This window comes from Leiobunum rupestre, chromosome 6 (genome assembly GCF_980474605.1).
Source record: "Leiobunum rupestre chromosome 6, qqLeiRupe1.1.hap1, whole genome shotgun sequence".
NCBI classification, from domain to species: domain Eukaryota; kingdom Metazoa; phylum Arthropoda; class Arachnida; order Opiliones; family Sclerosomatidae; genus Leiobunum; species Leiobunum rupestre.
In genome coordinates this window covers 38901288-38916011 of record NC_143389.1, presented here as the reverse complement: position 1 = coordinate 38916011, position 14724 = coordinate 38901288, and the positions used below count along the sequence as shown (strand labels likewise).

General features: G+C 32.8%; 1 protein-coding gene and 1 long non-coding RNA gene across 6 annotated transcripts; one reads left to right on the top strand and one right to left on the bottom strand.

Annotated features, from left to right (window-relative positions):
* Positions 1-2132: 2132 nt before the first annotated feature.
* On the bottom strand, positions 2133-3595 carry LOC149940872 (uncharacterized). Of its 2 annotated transcripts, XR_016481257.1 has the most exons (5): positions 3332-3595; positions 3083-3260; positions 2898-3022; positions 2607-2833; positions 2133-2191 (listed from the first exon to the last, which is right to left on the bottom strand). It is a non-coding gene; the product is annotated as an uncharacterized LOC149940872 (long non-coding RNA). The 2 variants fall into 2 exon arrangements; XR_016481256.1 differs by having other exon boundaries at positions 2139-2833.
* Positions 3596-4088: 493 nt separating this feature from the next.
* Positions 4089-13308, top strand: phtf (putative homeodomain transcription factor). Of its 4 annotated transcripts, none has more exons than XM_090179802.1 (18): positions 4089-4354; positions 5261-5365; positions 6706-6762; positions 6844-6913; positions 6996-7092; positions 7554-7659; positions 7750-7874; positions 8591-9650; positions 9721-9861; positions 9925-9967; positions 11224-11241; positions 11774-12080; positions 12148-12244; positions 12300-12431; positions 12513-12599; positions 12670-12825; positions 12900-12995; positions 13101-13308. In XM_090179802.1, the coding sequence occupies exons 2-18, from the start codon at positions 5324-5326 to the stop codon at positions 13248-13250; spliced, it is 2784 nt and encodes a 927-aa protein (XP_090035928.1). In that variant the 5' UTR covers positions 4089-4354; positions 5261-5323; the 3' UTR covers positions 13251-13308. The 4 variants fall into 4 exon arrangements, with proteins under 4 accessions (XP_090035928.1, XP_090035927.1, XP_090035926.1 ...); XM_090179801.1 differs by having other exon boundaries at positions 4089-4412; XM_090179800.1 differs by having other exon boundaries at positions 4089-4420.
* Positions 13309-14724: the final 1416 nt, after the last annotated feature.

Genomic DNA, 14724 nt, shown 5'->3' with positions numbered 1-14724 from the left:
CCCGCTGACTTCGCCTTCTTGGAGACTAGCTGGTAGAATTTTTTGGAAACGTAGATTTCCAAAAATTAAAATGAGGTCGCTCTCCTGCGGCAAACCAAAATTTCGAATTTCTGGATAAAGGGATAATATGTTAGTTATGTCTTTATATATATTTTTGGTTTTATTGTACTGTTAAAGATAAGAGCGCATGATACTTTTTATTGAAGAGACCGTGTGCAAAATTGCGCAAGTCAATTTATATTAAAGAATTGAACAGCGCCTGCCACAAAAATACAACGTTTATACAAACAAGTCGGTCAAGCCCGTAATATTACCTCTCCTCGGAGGATATATCCAGGTGTCGTCACACACCACTATAACTGTATTTAAACAAAACTGTTATAACGGCGATTTGACCAAAAATAAAGAAAACAGGCCGTAAATTTAAATATTATATATATATATATATATATATATATATATATATATATATATATATATATATAGGGTACCAAATTGAAATTAAGCAACTTGTTATATTAAACAAGATTAAGTCTTCATAATTTCATTCTATTCGTAAAAAAACCACATTAGGCCTTCATAATTTCATTCGTAAAAAAACCAGATTAGGCCTTCATAATTTCATTCGTAAAAAAAACCAGATTAAGCCTTCATAATTTTATTCGTAAAAAAAACCCGATTAGGCCTTCATAATTTCATTCGTAAAAAAACCCCGATTAGGCCTTCATAATTTTATTCGTAAAAAAAACCCGATTAGGCCTTCATAATTTTATTCGTAAAAAAATTCAAAACTTTATTAACTATTATGATTACGATGAGTGTCTTATTTGCAATATAGCTAAGGGGTTATCGTTGGTTCTGTGGTAGAGCGCTCAACTGCCTAACTGAACGGCCCGGGTTCAAAACCTGGGTGGCGCATTTGTTTTTAATCAATAGAGAAATCGCTAAATTAGAATTTCTTCGGTGCAATAATTTGAATCTTACACGAAATCTTGTTCTATATCAATTAAACCAAAATTTCATACTCTATTAAATACGCTTCCGATAAAGCTGAAGGTCTAATTTTCGATGAAGCGTAATGCGTGTCGGTGGTGCTGTGGGTTCTCGGGTTCGAAACCCGCCCGATGCGATCGCAAATTGGTACTAAGACGAATAGCGTGAACAATTGGTGGAAACCCTGCCATTGGACGTTGAGAGGTTTCCATAACACTCAGCGCTCGGTCCGTCCCTAAAGTTAATAAGAAGGAGTTGGAAAAAACACACCCATGACAACCGGCGCGACGGTAGGCGTTAACGAAACAAAAACCAACCAACCAAACTCAACGCAATCGCAAATTTATCCGTTAACGCCAACCTTTAAACTGCTAAAACGGTTATTCGACTGCGTACGCATTGAGCCAAGAAACTGCGTACGCAGTGATTAACCTTTGCCCCGAAAATGCGAACGCGTTCGCAGGCCTGACAGACAGACCCACAAACAGACACGGTGGTTGTATAACCCCTCCTAGGGTACAAAGTCCCCTCGGAGAGGTAATAATTATAAATGATCACCAAAAAAAACCGCAAGAGAGAGACACTTAACGGAGAATAGGTGCATATTCAAAATGTCATTTAAAAAACTCAATGGTCTGGATTTCTCAGCCATGGCCGTCTCGAGATCTGCTTCGCGCTCATAGCGGCCCAGGCAAAGATTTCCTCTCCTATGTATTTCCGCGAATACCTTCTTTTAACACTAGGAGCGCTGTCTGAGCCCCCCCTTAAATGTAAAAAATTAGCGGGATATTTAATAGTTTTCTATGGCGGTAAATTCAACTAGTTAATCCTTTTTGCATTGTTTTTCAAAAACTTCTGGAAAGTTTGGGATATACATCTTATGATTTGATCTTTATCTAATAAGTTTTCATTTAAAACATTTATTTAATTAAAGTAATATGCTTATATTGAGTTTTATTAGTTAATTGCTAAGCCTAACCAAAGTTTATTTTGTTTTTCACAATTTTCAAACCAGTATTCGCATTTTTTATCAGAATTTTAAATAAATAACCACAATATTATTCATATTATTTAATAAATACCTTTATTATTCTTTAAATTAAGTTCACATTTCTCAAACTTAAGTTTTAAAATATTGCCTATTTTTAATTTGCAAAAATGCCCACCACAAAAATTTGTTGTGTTCCATTCTGTGAATCTAAGAAGAATATCAATGTATAATTTCATCAGTTTTCAGTTGATGAAAGTTTATGCAAATTATGGACTAAGAACATATCTAGAAAAGATTTTGGGGTCAATGAAGCTTACGCATCACGCAAGATTTGTTTGTAGTGGGACATTTTAAGGAAAGTGATTACTATCAAGGTCTAAAGATCCGCAAATTAAAGAAAATATTGACAAAGGAAACATATGAATCTATAATATCTATTAGAATAACTTCATTGTCTACAATATCTTGCGTGTCATACCTCCTTAAATCTGGTTTCCAGTTTGTCTTGACAAGAAATTTAACGAGCAATGCTATTGAAATGTTTTTCAGCATTCTCAGGAAAATGGCTGGAGGGAATGACATGCTTGATGCAAGATAAACTATATTCAGTTTGGAATCCTACCTTAAGAGAGGCACTATATCATTAACAAAACCTAAAACATCTAACGTTCCCCAAGACAGCTTCACAGATCTATCAGCCATGATTGATACTAGACTCGATGGATTTTCAACTATTTTTAACGGCAATGAAGTTACGTTACCATCTGAAGTTATGAGTACCCAGATACACAGAGATGCACCTTACGGCTAGCAAGTATCGCATACTTGGCTGGTTATGTAGTACAAATCCTAGAGGAAAAACATTTTTGCGAATTGTGCCTTGAAAATGTATCACAGCCTAATTCTGACTCACCATTAGTTGGATTGATAAAATTGTCCGACAGAGGAAACCTTAGGTATCCGCAGCAAAGCTTTATCATGTTAATGGCTATAGTAACAACATTCATAGAGAGAGCTGTACCCTATCTCCGGGTTCATCTGCCATTTTAAAAAAACATTGAAATCCACTTGTGGCCAAAAATTGCTCTATGCCCTTACATCCAATGTGACTTGAATAATAATCACCGAATGAAATTGCTGATTTAATTTGTTGAAAGGTCGTACTTCCAATTATCACAAATATTACCAAAACTCTGTCCGCAAAATTTGAGAAAGTGAAAGAACTTGTGCATAAGCCTCTTTCTTGAAAAGTACTCAAGTTGTAAATTTTAGTTTTCTAAATTTTTAGTTGTGTATCATTCAGTGGGAAATTCACATAGGTTTATTATATTTATCAGATTTAAGTACCTTCCAAGTTTCCATCACTATTTTCATTCATAGTGATCTTCCAAGTGTCAGTTAGTTAATTAAAATTCATTTATTTCACTACTTTAATTAAAATAAATTTTTAAACATTAATACAAAACAAAGGCCTCTGGAAGTTACTACATAGCAAAAATACAGCTGTAAGGAGAACCACGTGTTTATGTTTACATTTATATACAGAAAACGTCGACGGCGACTTCTGGCTCCAGAATGACCAAATTTTAATAACGTTTTTCAAAACTTTACTTTGCGTTAAAAAATCTCAAGAGGTGTTTAACTTTTTTATTATTAATTAACTTACATATTACTAAAAAAATATTTTACAAAAAATTACACATTACGCGATAATAATTGAAATTCCAAAGTTCCGCGCAGTTCCTCCCATTCGATAACATGGCTGCGAATTTTCTCAAGGGGGGGCTAGACTAGCGCCAGAAAACGATGTGAGAAGTTTTTGAACTAATTTCCCATACGCGATTTTCGTACGATCGCCTGGGCCGCTATGAGCGCGAAGCAGATCTCGAGACGGCCATGTCTTAGCCTAGGCTACGTTCAGCAGCAGTCAACGGAAAAAAACCCGATGTATTTTATATTTTCCACCGATGAGCTTTTTCGTCATAATTACGTCGTAAGTTGCTGAACGCTTTTATTCAGTCATCGGTATTTTTTAAAATGGCGTAGCTTTTATAATAGTTTTACGTCAGAAATGACGTCAGTCATCGAAAAAACCGACTCTTCCAGCCGATGACTTCGGTGAGTAACCGATGACTATCGTGACGTCAAAACCGGAAACGCGAAAAAGCGTACAGTAGGAAACCGATGTCACCGATTAGTAATCGGTGAGTCCGATGAGCTCTGCTGAACGTACCCCTGGTATTTAGAAGGTCGCTGCTGCTGCAGGGCCCTGATAAAGACAGCTCCGCCACCTGACGGTGACATTAGTATTTCGCCAAACTTGACGGCGGACGTAGTTCGTGGTGGAATCTTGTTGTTTCCGTTAATGAGGTCAGATTATTTGTATAAGCTGTGTTATGTTCCGGTAAAAATACTAAAACGTCGTTTTGTACCTGGGTATGCTATATTTATTCATATTCTAAAGTAATAATTTTATAGATAGTTTTTATTATTGGGGGGCCTTGGCAATGTCAAAGTCAAATAACTGCAGTGTTGCCGAACAACTTTTCCCCCTTTAAATTTTATTGGAACATGGAACTAAAACTACAATTTTTTTATTATAAGTATATGAACTTGAAAACGGTATTCAATCACCTTGTACCAAATTATTGTGTAACTTAAATATTAAGATGGTTTGCAAGAGATCTGAGAATACTACATCACCTTATTTCCTGACTTGACTTTTCATGGCGCCTACTTGATCCTTAGTTGCTCCCCAAAGTGACTTTTGTGGTGAATATAAGGAGCTTACCAATTAGGATGAGTCGCTATATTGAACCTCAGTTATTTTGGTGATTATTTTCACGTGAGTTTGATTAAATACGCTAATAAAAATAAAGAGTTTTGTTTTACGGGATCCCATTTGGTCACAACTACAAGTCTGCACTTCACCTGTGTAACTCAAGTTTTATACATCTAGGAGCAACAAACACAACACCCCACACAAGGAGAACACAACCCGTCAAAAGTCGTGTATTTTCTTGTGTACGTTTTTCATTGGCTAGACGCTTTAGCGCTTGCTGCCATTGGAAGGGGTAAATTCTGAAATTGTCTTCCCCCCCACCCGTAAAACGTTCAGCGTAAAGGCTCGTGACACTCGTCCAATGAAATTCGCACACAACCCTGCGTTCTCCTTGTGTTTGTTGCTCCTAGCCTACATCAACTAGGTTTTTTAAATATGTATCAATGTTTCAATGTAACTTGTATGTTCACCTCTGCTAATTAATTTTTCCATAGATACATGTTTCACATCTAATACATGATAATAGTGTTTAGTTAAGAGAATCAAAACTAACAACCATGCGTGGATTAGGAGCAGCACTACTTTGGTATCAGAAAAAGGTATTTTTTTACTTCTATGTCATACTATTTAGTTTTATTAGGAATGAACTGCTTATAAGTCAGCTGTAGTTCCAGTGGTGGTGTTTCGATAAAAACTTTAGGTGCCAGCTTGCAAATGTATACACGAACTACCTTAAAGGTTTTCTAAATGTCATTAAAGCTGGTAGCTAGTATTCAAAATGTTTTGTTTTATTGAAATTTATATATGTAAAAACATAAATACAAGTTAGGATAGGAAGCTATATAGCTATTTGTATTATAACAATATTAATAGGTGTTTCCATAAAATTTACCCAAAAAAAAAGTATAAAATGTTTTCTCTGTTTCATGAGCTTAACCTTTTTAGTACATTATTGGCATAATCATAATCTTTATCAACTCCATCATGAGCACTCTATCTTCAGTAACTATAGCTAGTGAAGTAGAAAAAAAAATTACATGTGACCTCCCGTATTTTATAAAAACTCCTACTGTGAGCATATACAAAAGAGAAAATATTTAATTTCGACAGCGTCAAATGTTTTTAGGCCACCGAATTTTTATTTGCAACTTTTCCAAGGATGAAGGATGTGTGTAAAACTCATTGCAATCATCTGCTATAACTGGATTGAGTTTCTGGCATATACCTCATGTATACATGAGTTGACTTAAGTTTTTACTATATCTCTTATGAGAGAAGTATCCATCTAGGCCTTAGAGATGGACCCAACAAATGATAACAAAAAGGCTCTTTCAGTTATTAAATCATGTTTGTTTGTAAATTTCACCCTCTTTGTGTATATTTTTCTTGTTCTTTGTTGTGCACGACTTGGTGTGAGGGGCAGTCTTTGCCTCTTTCCAGGTAAACAAACTTGAAAAAAAAAGTTGCCATTGCTTACAAATTCCATCCAAATTAGAGATAATTTCTAACAATGTAAAATCCATATAATTTTAGTAAATTAGCCCAGCACTATTTTTCTTCTGAAACATTGTCAGTGAGACCCTGCCATGGTACATGTTTCAAACAAATAACATTAACAAAATAGGGAAATGGATGCTTAATCTTTCAAAAGAGATATGTAAACTTCTTTTATTATGATATTCTTACAAGGAGGTAAACTATGCACTAATAATATTACAAATGCGATGTCAGCTATATAATCTTACTCATTTATATAAATATCTATAATGCGGAAAGTTATTTTAATTATCTAAAGGCCTAAATTAATAGTTTTTGTAATTTTTGATAATTTGGTTTCTGAATATGAAATTGCTTGATATAAAATGAAGGCTAAATTTCTTATGTATAAACTCAACATCATACATTAATAAGTTCTTACATTTTTGTTGTTAAATTTAAGATTGGTGCTTATGACAAACAATTATGGGAACGTTCTGTGGAACAACATATTTTGAGAGTAAGTTTATAATTTTAGATGTTGAGAACTCTAATGTACAACAAAACGTTTAGGCCATTATCAATATTTCACTTATTGCAGAATGTCGACGAATTGCCCAAAAAATCTGCTAAATTAAAACCAGAACTAATTGATGTAGACCTTGTTAGAGGTCAGAAAGTCTAAATTAACTATTTTACAGTTTACACATCAGATGTATATTATTTGTGAAAGTTTTTGTGGAATATTTACAGGGTCAACATTTCCTAAAGCTAAACCTCAGAATGGTTGGATTGCAACCACCTCAATTGGAGTTATACGTGTTCTCCTTTTACCCATATATTGTACTTGGCAAGTGTCCTTTCTTTGTGCTACATAAACCTTTAGATAATTCAGAAAAAGTTAATGGTACGCCTCTTTCATGATTTTATGAAGTAACGTTTAAAGGTTAAACCAAGAAAAGGCTATTTACGGCTATAGATCTTTAAGGCCGCTTCCAATAGTTCTGGTGTCCCCCCCCCCCCGAACGAAGCCTTCATTTCCAGAGCAAAAATCACCCATGGGGACAGACCTGAGATGGTGACTTTTTGGGACGTTGGAAGTATGGAACTTGAGTAGATAGCAGCCCAAAATTTTATAAGAAATCCTAATACCCCTAACATTGATTTAAATGACTTTGATAATTAGTTTGAGCCGTCACACTTGAATTTCACTAAAGGGCAAACATTCTGAAACTGAAATATCTATCATATAAGCATATTCAGCTCGTATGTTCATATAAACAATATAGTTTTCATTAACCATATATGCAGGTGGAAGAAACAAACCTCCAAGTCTGTTTGTATTGGAATCTTAGTTTTATATTTTCTCCAGATAGCGATATTGTTCCTATTTTTTACTGCAAATGATGACTTTGAGGTACTACCAAAAAAACTATTCGTTGTAGTTTTATTTTAGGGCTATGGCCATAAGCAATGGGTTATAAGCTTAGATTTATTTTTACATTAGGATGTTTCTACATATGAAGTTATGACTCCTGTTGCAATGATGATTGTCTTGGGAGTAGTCCATTCTCAAATTGTGGCAACTGTTTCATCAAAAAATAGTCACAAATCAGTGTGCAGGTCTAAAAGGCATGGTTTTTATTATTGTTATTTGTACTTACTTTAAGGGCTCGGACCAAAATCCCATACACATTTCAAAAAATGAATCTAAGAAATCTTAAAAAACAATTTTAATATTTTGAAAATCTGAATATCATTTTATTGGATATCACAATTTCTAAAATCTTTAGGAAACTGTAAATAAGTTTTAAATACCAAATATCCAATTTTTAAAAAAACTTTTTTTCATAATGAGATGCTGTTAATTTTGGACTCTTGAAGATCACCTACCTCAGAGCTGCAGTTCGTGTAGTTTCTTTGCGCTACAGCGATTACTTAACTAGCACTTTTTTTTTGCTAGGGCTCATACATAACCATTAAAGATATCCAAAAATCCATTTTAAAACTCCATAGAAATGCTTATACTAATATTTGAATAGTTACAATTGTTTGGGTTGAAAAGGAGAAAGTGTGATAGAAAAGTTTTTCCAATATTCTTTAATAAAAGGTTTTTTAAACCTTTGTAGTTTGTACTATTTAGCCCAAAGACGTGATTTAAAATCTTGAATCAATGTCTCCGTAATTTTTAACACTTTAAAATATAAACTTTTTCAAAATCGTAAAACAATTTTGGAGTTTTCTAATGAATTAAGGATTGCATATTTAGTATTCATTTAATGTCCGATACCTACTCAAGGCTAATCCTGCTTTTACAAATCCTTATTAAATAAATCCTTTATTTAAAGGAAAAGGCTGAAACGAAAATATCGTATAGTACCAGAAAATAAAGAGTCTTCAAAGTCATCTCCTGAGACAGCATCGGAAGAAAAACTTAATAAAAACTCTGTTGATTCAGAACAAAACTCTACCAAAAATGATCTTGATACCACAAACCATATAGAAATAGTTGATTCTAACAACAAAGCTAATTTAGTGGGGGATTCCAAAGGGGAAAGTGATTTAAACAGTTGCAATATTGCTCAAGTGAATGATATACATGCTCAAAACAATGTGGAACACATACTCATAAATAAGAAACCTAATGGTACCTTTTGTACAAATATAAATACATGCAATTCAGCGGATATCAAAAATGTCCCTATGGAGAGGGAGAGCTTTTATAATGATCCAGAATTGAGTGAGAGAACAACTCTATCACATAAGAAAGATTTGGAAGCTCCTGTTATTTCAAATCATGAAAACAATGAACAAGGTGTAAATACACAGTGCAGTGCCAATTACTTAGATATTCAAATAAAACAAACATGTAGAAACCGTGATGTTTCAAATCTTAAAGATGAAGTACTTTTGAATGACAAAGGTGATAGTAATTTTAGAAATGAAAATGGAAGCAAGGAAACAGCTGAAGCCAGTTCTGGTGAAGAATATTTTGTTGCCAAAAAATCTAGTCTGTTAGAGTCTCAAGATCATTCCTACCATAGCACACCGAATCATCGTCGAAGAAATTCAGTTTATGGAAACAAACTTAGGTCAAGCGCTGAAAGACAAATTTTTCCACTCTATTGGAGAAGATTTTCAGATTTTGGAAATAAACCTGAGAGAATGCATTCCCAATTGGCAGATAGAAGTGGTTTTGTCAATAACACACTTCGTAGATTATCTGAAGGCTGCTCTCTAAATAAAAGAATCATTTCTCAGGAGGACAATATTCCTCTAAATACCGCCATTAATAATACAGAAATGAACCGGATGAATCAAGGAGTTCCATTAATGACTCCTAACCGAGCAGACCCTCTATATAGCTCTTGCGAATCTGGAGATTCAACACCAACGACACCAAATAAAGTAGGCGCTAAATTAATGTTGTCAGTGACCAATTTTTCAAAATAGTAAAATTATTTTCCTTGAATTTCAGCCTCAAACGTCAGATATTGAATGGCCTATTATTACCAACACTGATTGTAACAGTGACAGTACCGATTCAGCTGGCAGTGACCAAGATGATGGTAATGTTTCAACTTATGAAGAACAACCTAGCCCACTAGAAACCAATGAAGTATAAATTACTACTTTTAACTAATTGTAATGAATTACTGATGTCCAAATTTTTTGTCAACAGGCTCATGGACAGTTTTTAAGTCCCTATAGTGGTTCTGATAAAGGTGAGTTATTTTTAATGTCATCTTTTTTACACTTACCTTTGTCATATCAGACTGTATAGTAAGCAAATAAGAGTTCATTCTATAGTACCTATTTCAATAATTTGTCTTATTTCTGGTACCCAAAAAAATTATATTTACGAAATGTGTGAAGCATGACATTGCTTGAACGTGTGTTTATAAATTTTTTTCTTTACATCCTAAGAGAGATGGTAGGCATACTAAAAAAATTCAAGTGGATTTTCTCTCCTTAGAAAAGAAAGCTATCATGTTTAAACTTTGTACAAGGGATCGCTTAAAAAATGAATTAAACGAGTATTGATATAAAGGGGATAGACCAATTTTGTTTTTGGAATTTTGGACGTGTATTGTTAGCTTAAAGGTTGTGGTGGCTACAATTAAAAAACATAGGAACGTTTTCCATATTACACGAAAAAGACCTTGTAAAGTGGTGTGAAATTTCACTGGCTAAGAAAATTTCTTGATTCTTTGAAAAATATTTAATATTTGATAAAAGTAATGAATCTGTGTAAATTTTCAATAGGACCTGTTGCGATTAGACAATTATTTAGTTGAGTTGCCATATGTAGGGTTTAAAAATCTCTACCAATTGGACAATGACATCTACTGAGACAGCGAGGTACTAGAGCCACCACTTGCTTATAAACACAATTATCTGAGTATAGGTGGACTGATATTTTATTTTTTTAATTCAAATGATGTACTTTCTGAGTAATACCAGTTGGTAGTATATTTTCTTTAAAATAAGTCAGCAATTTTGGTTTTCTGTTCTAAACTTCTCTTTGTGGGAAAACTTGTTCGTATAATTTTTCTTTTTTTAGTTTAACTAATTATTTATGAAATATCTTGCAGCTAGTAATATTTAAATGCTAAAATTTTTAAATATTAGTTTAAGGTTGAACTTTTGCTTTAATGATAGGCTTGCTCTTTAGTAAATATAGCACTTTCTAAAGCAATTACATCCGCTAAATTGGCGCTAATTAGTCACAAAATACGCACCATCTCCTTCTAGCTCAAATGTGAATGCACCTTTTTTCCTCTTATAATTATTTTTTTTGACTATGTTCAATTACTTTTTCTGAATATGGGCTACTTATTATAGATTTTAAGTTTGGTGATTTTCCTTTTTTCAACCTTTTACCACTTTTATATCAATAAAACAACATGGGTGTTTTTTTTTCTTAGATAGGGAATTATAATTGTTTTTGTAATTTTTAATTTCTGCCTGTTTTTCATAGGGAGGTGTCCATCGAAAGGTAGTTTTTGTTTTCATTTTTTTCCCCTGCATTCTTTGGGGCGCAAAATTCTTTCTGTTCTTTCACTCAAGCTTAAAACCTACCGCACTCTCTATAGGTTCTCTTTGCATTTAATTGAAAGGTATTATCCCCAATCTTGAATCTTTCGCTTGCTGCATGTTCTTTACATTTTTAATTGCTCATTCCTTATAATTTAAGTAGCCCATTATGTGAAAATCATTTTTGAAAGTCTTATTGGTACCAGATCAACAATGGAATATTTCTATAGTGTCAAAATATACCGTAAAATTATAGGCATATACATACGTTTTTTAATTTGTGATATAAAAAACTACAACATAACCCATATGTTCTTAAGATAATGTCCATATGCTGCTAAATAATTTGCTTCAGGGTCTTTTTCTCTTTTTTGTTTTGCTATGTGCTTTACATTCATGATCCCTTCCGGCCCTACTTTTTTTCCTTTTCATCATCTTGTAAAAATCCTGCCATATTTTATTGTCCGATTTGGACTGTTAACAACATATATCAGTGAGCTGTACAATATGGGAGAGAAATGAGTGCAAGAAGGTGGATTTAACTGTATTGGACATTAGTTCTGCCATCATTGTCAAAGTGGATTCATTATCACACAGCTCTGAATATTTAATTGTTGGACTTCTCTGCGCGCTTATTTTGGCAATGTTGCCTGTTTTGTTTCGGCTGAACTTCGTCGTTTTGAGGGATGAATCTCTTCAAGGTGTTGCATCTGAAGTACTCTTATTTTTTGTTCCAACTCCAAATGGTCTCGCAAAACTTGCACAAAAATTTCAAGAAGCACTTTTGGGGTCATCTATTAGGTACACTTACCTACAAATCTGAATCAAGTGAAAAATATTATTTATGCAGTTGTAATTTCAATTGTAGGAGCAAAATTGTTGTCTTTGGAGCACTACTGGAGCGTTTTACACTCAGTGCAATGTATTTTTTTATTTTGGCTGTGGCAGAAAGAACCTTCAAACAAGTAAGCCAGGAAAAAATTGTAAAACACTACCAAAATAACAAAAATTTTGTTATAGCGTTTTTTGTACGCTAAACATTTTTGCCATTTGACTTCTGCCAGAAGAGCAAGGAGGTCTGAGTTGCCTCACTTTCGCTTAAATAAAGTCAGGAACATAAAAACATGGTTGTCTGTTAGGTCATATTTAAAGGTAAGATTAATTGTGGAATGTGGTGTATATTTTATATTTCTACCGAATAGTACACTTAAAATTATCTTGTTCTAATTATAGAAGCATGGACCAGAACGATCTGTGGATGTAATTGTTTCAACCGCTTTTGTGTTGATCGTTTGTCTTTTATCATTTCTTTGTGTGCAGGTACAGATAAATTATCAAGATTGTTAGATTATCAAGTGCAATTGTAATACTTAGATTTGACTTTTTACAGTTATTGAAAGGGAATCAGCAGTTTGTTGATAGATTGTATTGTTGGGAAATAGTTTTTTGGTGTATAGCATTAGGGCTATTTCTCATGAGATTTATGATTCTTGGTTCAAAAATTAATAAGAAATACAGAAATTTGTCTGCACTAACGACTGAACAAGTAGGATTAGTTTGAAATACCTAAATGTAGCTATAGGCAATAATGTATGATTGGAATGATAATTTATGTTATAGATTAATCTTTATCTACATATGGAACAAAAGCCACACAAAAAAGATGAGTTGATGTTGGCTAATAATGTACTGAAACTAGCAATTGATTTGCTTAAGGTAATTATATATAATTGTGTCAATTGTTTAACCTACAAATTTTACATTTCTACAAATCCAAGGATGACAATAGCAATAACATTGAATTTTTTTTTTGTTTCTTAGGAGCTGGAAGGGCCGTTTAAAATTTCTGGTTTACGTGCCAACCCATATCTGTACAATGTCACAAAAGTAGTAGTGCTTTCTGCATTTTCTGCTGTTCTGACGGAACTTTTGGGCTTTAAACTTAAGCTATACAACATCAAAATAAAGTAAACTCTTATCTAGCATTTGAGTTATGTGTTAGGCCCATAAAATATTCATAATTGCCATTTATAATTTTCATGAATATCTTCAATTATTAATGAATACATTCATGGTAGTATTCATAAATCAGATAGTTTTTGATGTTCCTTTTTTATGAGAAAACGTGAGATCAAGATAAGCTATATAAAGATATTTTAGAAATATTTAGGATTGTTGACTCGTATTAATAGAAAATTAGAAATATAGCTAGATTTCGGTACATATGTCAGTCTCAATGTGGACAAACTTCGGGCAGATTTTACCTATTTTATTTATCCTTTATCTATATGTACACTCTTTGTGATGTACTATGATATCTTTATAGAGATCTTCATTTATAATTTGATAGTTATAATTATAACTATTATTATTATAGTCAAAGAGCAATAGTAAATATATTGGTACAATTATACTTTGCAGTTAAATATAATTAGAAAGCACCTGTGTATAATTTAATTAAAATAAAAGAGAGAAACAAACTACTTTAGTTACACAGTAAAACGTTTATTAATTAAAACATTGACACGCTATACAGCTCATGACTAGTGTCGTGTCTTACAGAACCCTCATAAGGTCTGAAGAGGCAAAACTAGTCGTTGGGCGCTGTGTAGCGTGCCAATTTTTTTTATTAATTAATCTCTTTTATTTTAATTTTAATTGTACTGTGCAGTATCCTAGTAAAATAGGATAGTTAAGTTTTAGTTACATATAAATTTTTGACTCTAATAGTGGCCACTGGAACCCGAAAAAGATTATGTAAAAAAACTTTCCCGTGATAAGAAGGGGTCTCAAAACAAAATTTTCAGGGCAGGCCCTAAAGACGCATGTTATTTAAGCAACTGGGCTAGAATTATCTTTAAATATAAAATAATATAGTGGAAACTAATTTAGAAATAATTTAATTATACTTATTTAGTCTATATAGTAAACCAACAGATTGTTGGTCGTAACTTTTGAGTAAGTGCATAAAAATTGATTCAGAGTCCTACTTAAAATATATTATGTTTGGGTTCCTATTAAAAAATAACTATATTGACTCTTCTATCGGGTTATATAACTATAGTCACTGAAATATATAATTAGGGGATAATTTGTTTTTTCAAATATATGTACTTCTAATTCATTAGCATTTAACATACGTAATAATGACAGTTATTCATATTTTTATATGAAGTTTCACTTGAAGCCAGTTCTAAATGTGAAGTTTCAAGTTTTTTGTTTTGTTTGTGATATCAAATTTTATTGCTCAACAAAATCCAAGCGTTTTATGCTGACCAAATACAATTTTAAATATTCCTAAAGCAGAAGCATACCCGTATTTGCCAATTTGCGTTTATATTTAAAAAAAAATGATGAAATTTGATGAAGTGACTTTAAACTTCAAAAAAGTAATTTATTAGTAGATTGGTATATGTATCATGAATTTATGGTAGATCTTAATTTA

Bases quoted from the DNA above. Each gene is read 5' to 3' on its own strand.
- phtf (XM_090179802.1), top strand. From the start codon at position 5,324: ATGCGTGGATTAGGAGCAGCACTACTTTGGTATCAGAAAAAG. The intron at 12,245-12,299 runs GTAAGCCAGGAA...ATTTTGTTATAG, and splicing joins CAGAAAGAACCTTCAAACAA to CGTTTTTTGTACGCTAAACA. The intron at 12,600-12,669 runs GTACAGATAAAT...GACTTTTTACAG, and splicing joins TATCATTTCTTTGTGTGCAG to TTATTGAAAGGGAATCAGCA.